Here is a 10,964-nt window from a genome sequence, read left to right as displayed (position 1 = left end):
TTGTGGAGGAACTTCCTGTGGTGGAAGTTCTCCCTGCCTGTGGCAGGGGTTTGGGACTGGGTGAGCTTTGAGGTCCCTTCCAACCCAAATCAGTCTGGGATTCTGTGATTCTATGTGAACACAGCACAGAGCAGACACTGTATCATCGGCCAGGTAGTGGTTGGATAAGGTTCTTTTTCCAAATGCTTCTCACTGGTGCTGACCAGACCAGTTGACCGTCATTGATGTTATTTACACATACCTTTGGATATATAGGATTAAGGGAACAACATAAAAATACTGCTAGAATATAGGATGCTTCCAGAGCACACTATGCTTCTGCATCTGGAGAACTTCCCATCCAATTCCAGTAGTGGGTATGTGTGCATGACCTCTCGTGGTCTGCAATCCAGATCCATGTGCCAAGCTAATAGCTCACAGTTTTTAATGAGAGTTCTTCCTGAAAATGTCATCTCCTACATATTTAGAAGTTCATAATGGTTGCTTTAGAGATTTTTATTTGATTTTTATTTTTATCAAGTTTGTACTGAAAAGAACCCATTTTCACAGCAAAGTAGAAGAGTAAGCAATTAATTGTTTAGAATATGAACTTTTTTTAGAACAGGGCAAGCATCTAGATGTTACTCCTGTGTAGGAGTCGTTCTTGTGCAGGGAAGATACATATACATATATCTCTCTCTACACCCCCAATTTTTCTTTCTGTTGCAATATTTATGTGTTAAGCTCTCTTAACCCATTTGAGGTGTCCGACTGCATGACTGCTTAATCTTGCCTTTGCTCAGATAACTGAATCCAGGGCTTTCCCTCTGCTTTGGGAGCCAATTTTCTGAGTTGTCAATCGTTTTCATTGCTTTTTGTAATCCTGTTTTCCTTCAAGTGTGGTGCTCAGCTAACAGGGGAGCTGGGGCAGCAGAGTGTATTGGATGAGGAAGAATCTCGGGAGCTGGCGTTAAACCTCCTTGTGTGATTGCTTCCTGTCATACCATGATGATCCTGGGAGTCTTGTTAAGTTTGTGGTCGTGTTTCTGATCTCTGTCATTCTGTCTCAGACCTTTTTCTGCAGCATTTATTGCTATTACTTCCTCTTCCTTAAGTGCACATTTTATTATTGCTCTTTGAAAAAATAAATGCAGGATATTATTGAATTATATCCTGACATTTTTATTCTACCTTTCTAATTGATCAATTTAATTTCACATTATTGTTATTCTGTGCTATTCATCCTTATCTGGTTAGCTGTAATATCATCGAATGTGGTTTCGTTTGTAGTTTCTGCTTCTGAAATGTTTATTCAGGGGCTGCCCTCAAGAAGAGTTTATACTTAAGCAATTTCACTGTAGATATACAATATTTGTTTTCATATGAATTCAAATGCAATGTAGCCACCCCCTGCCCTGAAATCATACCTCCATGGGGTGCATGTTTCAGCATGTGTGGAGGAAGCTGTAGAGCACCAGGCAGTCCATGTGAGCAAAACCATTGGAACATTAGGTGCTTGCCTTAGCCAGAGCTGATGAGCAGCAGCAACAGTCTACCAGAGATCATTAGCAGGACATAAAAGTGATGCTTCTTTCTCTGCTTCATCTCTTCAAGAAGAGAGGAAGAGTGGATATTTCTTTAAAAGATCCCCTTTTGTCAGGTTTTGGTTGCTATACAAATATTCCAGCTGCATATTAAGTGTGTTTTAAGGACGTGACAGTCCTGTTCAGAGGTTGGGAAGACTTTTGGCTTGCCTGCAACATCATTTGGGTTTTTAAAACTCTCTTTTCAGAGTCCTTATCAATATTCCTTTATCATTTTTAAGGAAGAACATCGTAATTCCCCATTTAAAGTGTATTTTCCATGGTTTTGTTCAGGATGCACTTGAAGAAAAGCAGCTAATTTGTACAAGCACAGCATGGAATTAAAAGATAATCCAAAATTCATCTGTGGAACATCAGTCTATGTGGTTTATCTGTATTTTGGTGGGAATGGCAGGAGGTGAAGGATGCCACGTCATTTTGGAGCAGAATCCAGAATCAAAATGTTGGAAAAGTATGGCTTTAGAAGGCCAGAGTGCAGGCTGACTAATTTGTAATTACACTTTAGTACCATGAAGTAGATTGAGGTGAATGTAAGACATAACTGAGACATTTGACAACTACTGCTCTCACCTTAACAGTTTAATGTTCTAGATTTGTTTAATTTCAGTGTTTGCCTTGCGAGACTTCAACACTTTGCCTTTGTGATTTTCACATGGTGGGCCTGGTCCATGGGTGCTCCGATGCACTGTAATACAAATGATATGAGCCATTTTCAGTGGCCTGCCCTATGTGCTGAGCTTGCTGGCTGGCAGAAATGGGCTGGTTTCAGCTAAGTGACCAAGGAAATTGCTATTAGTTTAAATAAAATGCACTCTGTACATAATGCAGTCTTCTGGGATTAGCACTGAAAAATGAGTTTATCCCAGGCGATGAGGTGATGTCTGGAGTCTGATCTGGACCTATCCACTAAAGCACCCTCCAGTTCAGCACATTTACCAAGAAAAAAGCCAAGATTTTTAAATCCTGTCAAGCATCTCATTAAAATAGAGGAGTCTGTCACTTGACAGGTAGATTTGGAGAAGGATTTATGTGCTGCGCATGTTAATACTGGCCTAAGGTGTGACTGTGTGGATTAACAGGGCGCTCACCGTAGGGCAGAGATACAGCCTTCTTAGAAACAAACTTGCAGTTGTTAAAACTAAGTTTATAAGGATTGTAATAGAATTTCTAGCATATCCTCATGGAATATCTTGTTCTCCCTGGAGCAGAAATTTTAATTCCTCTGGATTTATCATTTTAGGCTGATATGAAGCAGGTTTTATATTAAAAAGTCCAGTTTAAACACTAATGGTAATTCTGATTGTTAGCTGAAATACAAGGTAAGGATTCTCCCCACAGGATCAGAAATGTAGTTATAAAATGGAAGTCATTTGACCAAGAATGCTGAAGATTGAGATTAACCAGAAATACACTATGAAAATGTATCTGGTCTACTTAGGTTTTCTATCTGCTGTTTGGAGTATATGAAAACTTTTGGTATTAGAAAATGCTTTTGCGTTGGAATGGTTAAACAGTGATTGCTGAAGGGATATTTGTCCTGGATAAAAGTATAGAAGGGAGAGGGGAGATAAAGATGTGTTGAGAAGAACTGTGGTCTATCTGCTGTTTGGAGTATATGAAAACTTTCGGTATTAGAAAATGCTTTTGTGTTGGAATGATAAACATTGATTGCTGAAGGGATATTTGTCCTGGACAAAAGTATAGAAGGAAGAGGGGAGGTAAAGATGTGTTGAGAAGAACTGTGATTTAATTGTGTGACTTTGGAAAATACTCCTAATCTGGGGGAGATTGAGGGTGCTTGTGGGTGGCTGAGGAAGCTGAAATGGCTACTTTGGTCCTGTCCTTGACGATTCTGTTTGGAAAATCAATTGTGTTTCAGTCCTTTGGCTGGTTTAGGCTGTATAACGCTTCTTCACTGTGCAAAGGGAATGGTCCTGTGGTGGTGTTAATGCATATTCTTTGTTCATGCTATGGAAAACAGCAAGTAACCAAAGATACGTATCCTGCTTAATCAGGAAACTTAATCCTAGTGTGAGTTGGCTTGTCAGATTGTGATGCTGCAGTGCTGTGTGAGATCTTGGGTTTGGCTTCAGGTTGCGCATTGGTAGGACCCCAATCAGAGGAGGAGTTCTCCTCACTTAGAGATGGTGCTTTTCACTACTGCAGACTTCCCGGTGCCCTGGTCAGGCTAGTAAAAAGCTCCTTTGGCTAGTGGTGCTGATGAGTTTTGACTTGCAGTTAGGGAAGGTCAATGAAATGGCTGTTTCACCTGTGCTGGAGCCAGCATGTTGAACATAAAGGGTGCTTACATAGCTCCTGGGGGACTTCTCAGTGGAGTCGGATCTGCTGTTTGGTGAATGGATGGCAGCAGGGCGAGTAACTCATCAGCATGGAAGGTGGTAGAGGGTGTGGGGAAACAGCAAGCAACGTAACAGAGATGATGGTACCTGAACCCAGTAGAGTTCTGTCTGGTGGTTTTCTCTGATGCCATGCTTGGGCCAACAGTGTATTGATTAGGGCGTTTTAAAAGGGGATTAAGTCTTTTTCAAGTACAGTTTCAATCTGTTGTGTCAAAATGGACTCTTCTGCACTCCATGTATGACAGAGAGTGTTTTAACTGTATTAGGAAGTGAGACTGAAGTGCAGTTGCCTGTCCTTTAAGGAACACTAGGCATTTAACACCTTGTTCTCTTTTGGATACTCCTTAAAACAAAGATTCCAAACTCTTAGATGTTGTTGTAGTGGTGGTCTGAATGCCCTGCCTGCTTGAGGTCCCTTCTCTGCCTCTGCAGGGTTTCCTTTGTTGCTCAAACCTGGTGGTCAGGAATTGCTGCTTTGCCACCACTGGGATTTTCTTCCTCCTTATGGGGAATTACGTGGAGGGGATTTGACTTTTGGGAAAGGTTAACATGCACAAATGTAAGACCTTATCTAGAACAGCAGCATTTTGATGTGGTTATTGCAGGAGAAGGTTCATTGAGCTTGAAACTAAGAAAGTTGAAAGTTCTGGTTAATTAATTATGCAGAACTTGTTTTTTCCTTTCCTTGTGTAGTTAAGGCTTGGCTTGATGCTTCAGGTTTGAAAGGGCACTGCAAAACCAGAGACCTTTGTTCTCACATCAGTGATTGTGAGACTGAAAGGAAAGCTCCTCTTCAAGAGATGGAGAGGAGGGCTGAATGTAATTAATTTCCCTCTCATTTGAAGCAGTACAGATGGCTGAATTGAAAATAGATTCTTTCAGCTATGCCCCTGAAGGCCACAAAATTTCCCTCTTAATGAGAGAGAACAGGCAAAGGCCAGTGACCACTGAAAAGGCATTTGAAGAACCAGTTGTTCTGTCAAGTCCAGACTAAATGATGCTGCTTTCAAACTCTCCACGTAGCTACTGAGAGGTTTCTAAACCTTGAGCATTTAAAAACCAAGGCACAGACAATGCAGATCCTGAGCCAGTGTTTTCTGTGTGAATCCATGTTGGATTGTTCTGGCACACAAGAATGAAGATCAGAGCTTCAGCCCTCTGTGGCAGTGTGTTGCCTTTCACCACTCTTAGACCTGAAGAGACAGAGGAGCAGAGAGTTGGGGCAACTTGTTTCCATTCCCTCCTGGTAACCTGTACTCGGAATGGGATCTGTGCCCAGCATTCACCCCCATTTCCACTTCAACCAGGGTGCAGTTTCTCTTGCGTATGCGTAGCTCCTCAGCTCTTCCCATTATTTTACAGCTGTTGGCTTAAAAAAGCATATTGCTTTCCAAGTATTTCACCTTCCATTGGATTTAGCTTAGAAGCTGGAATCAACCGCTGGCATAGATTGGGGGGTTTTTGTTTCCTTCAACACTGTTATGATCAAAACATTTTGTCTTTTAAGTCTACAAAAGGGTGGAAGATGCTCTTGGATAGGGACCCTCTAAGGGTCCCATAGCACATGTGAAATGCTGTGCAAGCATCTTGCAATTAAAATAGTTGTTATTTGCATGCTAACATCAAGAGGGATAGAAAAGTGGGCAGAGCTGCCAAGTTTTCTTTGCAGTTTAATTGTCTGTTTGGTAACAGAACACATAATATTCCATTACAAATCTTATTTGATATGGTAATTGGCTCATTTGCTCTCTGGTTATCAATGCAACTTCTCTACCACAAACATCTGTACTTGCATTGTGTTCATCTGTGTGAATGCTAAACACTGACAGAGTTAAACTATAAAAGTGTATTTATAAAGTTTTTTTAATTCATTAATTGGGAAGTAATTGATAATAAAGTGAGCTCTTCTCATATTATTATCCCTTGTAAGCAGCTTGGCATTTGCTCCATAAGCCAGAAAAGCAAAATCACTTTCAAAAGATAATGTGTTTCAAAATCTTCATCTCCTAAATCAGAACTATTTGAAAGCAGGTAACAGGATATCTAACTCAACTCTTATTTTGTGTGGCCAGAAAGTAATGGCTCTTAGGATTCAGTATTAATGCCTGCTTGTGGATGATGCCCTGAGTTAAAGCTCTATCAGTTGGTAAAGAAACCTGAGTACTTTCTGAATGTCTTCATTACAATTTAAACATCAGTGAAGAAAACAGAAATGAGCCCAGCACTTTACTTTGCACTAATTTTGTTTCAAATAGGATAGTCCATCACTTCTTTCTGCCTCCTCACTCTCTACTCATCTCTCAGCCTCTCAGATTAGCAATGGCCATTCCCAAACTACCCCTGTTTGTTCTTCTGCTGGGTATCTGTGCCTCCTCTGTGCTGTCTAGGCTCATCAGTTCTGAAATAAGTGTCTAAATATGCTTTTGAAAGAGAATCATGGAACGCCAGGTTGGAAGGATCATCTGGTCCAACCTTTCTAAGCATGACCTAGACTAGATGTCTCAAAACCCTGTCCTGCTAATCAACATCTGGCTAAGGTACAGGTAGATGTGAATGAGGTTTCAATGCACAGTGCTGACCCTGCTGAATCTTAGAAGTGCCCAGTGTTGGGGAGTCCACCACTTCCTTCGGGAGATTATTCCAATGGTTGATTGTTCTCATTGTGAAACATTTTCCTCTTGTGTCCAGTCGGGATCTCCCTGGGAGTAACCTGTGCCCATCATCCCATATCTTTTCCATGTTACTCCTTGCAAAAAGGGAGTCTCCACCTTCTTTATAGCCACCCTTAAATACTGGAACATGGGGATAAGGTCTTTCCTGAGTCTCCTTTTCTCCAGGCTGAACAGTCCCAGCTCTCTCAGCCTTTCCTCACATGGCTGCCCAGTCCTTGGTCATCTTTGTGGCCCTTCTCTGGACCTTCTTCAGCCCATTTTTGTATAGTGGGGACCAAAACTGAACCCAGTATTCCAGGTGTGGCCTAACAAGTGCTGAGTAGAGCAGATGACACCTTTCTATCTGCTGGTGTTGCCCTTGATGTTCCCCAGCATCCTGTTGGCTTTCTTTGTCGCCGCTACACACCATTCACTTCTATGGAGTTTATGTCTACCAGGACCCCCAGGTCCCTTTCCTCAGAGGTAACCATCAAATACAAGAAGTAAATGGAAAACTGGATTAAGACATGGTTTAATTAAGGGTAGATTGTATCCTAATACTTCTTTTGATGAAGTAACTACCTTTGGCAAAAGCAGCTTAGAACCCAGAGCAGGTATTCTTTGTATCAAGAGCCACTTATGGAACTTCTCATATGTATCCCATTTCTTGTCCTTGAGTTTTACAGTGGAGCTACTGAGGACAGCAATTTCTGTGTATCCTGAGCTCATCAGATGTATTTATTTTTTTTTTTACCCAACTTTTGTGCTTGTGGCAGGGGATGTTATTGACTTGTATTTATTAGGCTTCCTGTGACGAGTTTAATATGTGGTTAAGGAATTACATGTTATCCTGTACCTAATGTTGCGAAAACAGGAGCGTTGTACATGCTCATGGAAAAGTTCATGGAAAAAATGAACTTTTCATGTGTCCAATTTTTACATTCCCTTTTGTCAACTATGTAAGCATTTCAAGAAGTTATATATCATAGAATCATAGTGTTTGGTAAATTCATGGGGAGTTGATGTGAAATGGATGTCTGGAGTCACAGCCAATTGGGTGCAACCATATCCAGATTTTTGCTCCAGTATGTGAGAGTTTGAGCTGTGAAGATATATGTACATCCTTATGCAGTTTCTGGTGTAGGTTTACATGCTTATCTGAGAGTGAAGCATCATCTTACTCTATAAATAAATATTGCCATATGTTAATGTTCTCTAGTTTATAATGCAAAACTTGGTGGGGGGGTGTTGAAGAGCTGCTTGTTTTAAAAATACTAAATCCACCTACAAACCTTTACAACGATTTCACAGGAAGAAGTAAACCATGACCTAGTATTCCTTATGCATGGAATAACTCCTATTGATAGGTAAAGTGTGTGAAATGTTTGTCTAAACTCTGTGGCCCTTCCATATTGACTTGTTTTGATAAATCTTAAAGGGCAAAAGGCTGCTTTGACTTCCTGGAACTTGAACAATCAAACCTGCCAACAGAGGAAGCAAATTGCCTTTGTGTCAGTGAGTGTAGTAAAAGAACAATAAATAGGTTGAATATTCTTCATAATAGATGGTATTCAAATTGTTTGTGGCTGCTAACAGCTCTTCTTTCTGCTGCCAAGCTAAAGCGGTGTTGACTCCTTGTACGCAGCCAACAGCTTTGCAGTGGCCCATTTGTTCACAGGAGATTTTTAACATGTCTGTGCACTGGATGCTGTGGGGCATGTATTAGCAGGAAGTTCAGTATCTCTGGGTTCTGACGGATTTTACATATCTTTAGTGTTGCTCCGAGTACATCAGGGTGTTTTAAAAGGTGGCAGAGACCCAGAGGTATCACCTCTTGTACATGTCTTAAATGAAGAGCTTGTCTGGTTTGCTCTTATGAAATACACATCTTTGGCCATATAGAGCTGCAGCACGTTGTCATGATAGAACCACAGACTGGTTTGTGTTGGAAGGGACCTTCAAGCTCATCCAATCCCAACCCCTGCCACAGGCAGGGACACCTTCCACTAGAGCAGGTTGCTCCAAGCCCCTGTGTCCAACCTGGCCTTGAACACTGCCAGGGATGGGGCAGCCACAGCTTCTCTGGGCACCCTGTGCCAGCGCCTCAGCACCCTCACAGGGAAGAGCTTCTGCCCAAGAGCTCATCTCAATCTCCCCTCTGGCAGGTTCAAGCCATTGCCCTTGTCCTGTCCCTCCAGGCCCTTGTCCAAAGCCCCTTTCCAGGTTTCCTGGAGCCCCTTTAGGCACTGGAATGTGATACAAAAGTATCTGCACACAGTGGTTCTTGAGCTTACACAAAACAGAGAATAAAATCTTTGGATCAGTACAGCACTGTCTATTTGCTAAGCTGAATTTCTTCACAGAAACACAAAGCCATGGTACCCTTGGAGAGTTTCATCTTAGTTTTGTGTCCATTTTAATATGATCTCAGCTTTTGCTTACCCAGTGATTTAAGTATTGACTACAAAGAGCTCCCTGAAAAAACTCTTATGTGTCAACTGGAGGATTTTATCTGAATAAATAAATTGTTCAGATCAATTGTAAATAAAATGATGTTATACATAATGTAGCCTGATTACTATATATAACAACTATACTGTTGTGTGATTTGGGGAGTTCCAGCTGGATTTTACAGTGTGTCAAAGTGCAGCTTATTGGAAGAAGTTATAAACAGCCATTGTCAGCGTGGCCTGATGGCCCAGATCTAGTTTTGAAATAATGCAGTAATAGAGCTTGTATCAGATTCTATCAAACCTTGATCTGAAACTTTCTGTCCACGTTGCTACTGCCCGTACTGTGTTGAGTCTTGCTCTGTGTTTGCGTACGAGCATAACCAGTGTTTTTGTGGATGCTAACACCATCTTTGGTCTTTCTTCCATTTTATTTGAAGTTCTTCCTGAGTTTCTGAAGCGGCCAGCAAATATTTATGCTTATGAATCTATGGACATTGTCTTTGAGTGCGAGGTGACTGGAAAACCTACTCCAACTGTGAAATGGGTCAAGAACGGAGACATGGTTATCCCAAGTGACTATTTCAAAATCATTGTAAGTATATTGCCCATTTTGCTCGTTTCTAAGCTGTTGACCTGTTAATCCTCTAGCACACACATATGGAAGCTTAGTTCTTTTATAGGATGGGCTTTCTGGTTCTGTACTACTGACGTTTGGAGCCCGGAGGAGAAATGACTTCTTGAAACCTTTAATGTTCTGTAATTCAGTCACTTTACTGAAACACTACAACATGGTGCTTATGTTGTACAAGTTGATTTCTTTATAGCTTAGATTTTCCACAAGACAGACACACGTACAATGACAAAACACACTTTGTTGGCTGAACCAGTTGAAATGCAAGCTCACAGTGAACACTGAATTGTTCACTGCAGTCATCTGTAACCAGGGACAATTGAAAGAGTTTAAATATAAATATAACTGAGCTGTGGCTTGTGAGTTTTGGTACTTCTAGAGGGAAATTTTAGATGTAGTCAAAGTCATTATTGACATCTAGTTGAGAACTTAATGGTTGGGTAATTGGATGTATACCAGAGGTTGTAGGATTGTAACAGTGATCTCACTTAGCGTGCTTACATCCAGTGCTTAAAATATCATAAAAATGCCTGTGGAAATGGTACGACTTGCCAGTGATATGTGATGCTACAAAATAATAGCCATTAAGGAGAGCTGCTGCTGCGAAAATATCATAAAAATGCCTGTGGAAATGGTATGACTTGCCAGTGATATGTGATGCTACAAAATGATAGCCATTAAGGAGAGCTGCTGCTGCTTTTTGATACCCTGTAATTTGAAGATTCAGTGCAAGAGAGATGAAATCGGACAGGAACTCCCAACACTTTTCCACGTTACTCATTCAGAAGTTGCTCCTGTCATAGCAATGTGCCATAACAACAGCAGTGGTTTTGCAGTTGCAACCCATTTTTAAGTGTTGTGTTTTCCCTTCTCTTCAGAAAGAACACAATCTGCAAGTTTTGGGTCTGGTGAAATCAGATGAAGGATTCTATCAGTGCATTGCAGAAAATGACGTCGGAAATGCGCAGGCTGGAGCCCAGCTGATAATACTTGACCTTGGTAAGATAAATCATGACAGTAGAATGCCAAAAGGTGGGGAGGAACAATTTCAAGGGGCCTTTTCCATGTGATGTGTTGTATCTGGCACTCAGCTACTGCAGGATGCTGGGTTTTTTAAATCACATGAGTGATTTGGTGTCATCTTCTGTGCACCTAATGTTACTTAGGAGAAATTAGGGAATTCCGTAGGATCCACCATGTATTTGTATCTGAAGTATTGTTGCATGCTGAGATTTTTAAGAAATTGCTAACAATGCTCACCTTGCAATGCTCTGCATTTTGTGTTT

General features: G+C 41.1%; 1 protein-coding gene across 1 annotated transcript in view; it reads left to right on the top strand.

Moving 5' to 3' along the window:
- The window catches only part of LOC104413010 (neogenin-like), a gene marked incomplete at both ends in the record, with an annotated part of 45,047 nt that extends 34,370 nt beyond the window's left edge, over nt 1-10,677 (top strand). Inside the window, 2 exons of the mRNA XM_010023892.1 lie at nt 9,485-9,639; nt 10,557-10,677. Of these exons, the coding sequence (XP_010022194.1) occupies nt 9,485-9,639; nt 10,557-10,677 (276 nt within the window). The remainder of the gene's footprint in view (nt 1-9,484; nt 9,640-10,556) is intronic.
- Between the last annotated feature and the right edge of the window lie 287 nt (nt 10,678-10,964).

This window comes from Nestor notabilis, unplaced genomic scaffold (genome assembly GCF_000696875.1).
Source record: "Nestor notabilis isolate BGI_N333 unplaced genomic scaffold, ASM69687v1 scaffold1831, whole genome shotgun sequence".
Lineage (NCBI taxonomy): Eukaryota > Metazoa > Chordata > Aves > Psittaciformes > Psittacidae > Nestor > Nestor notabilis.
This window is presented reverse-complemented; position numbering and strand designations above follow the sequence as displayed.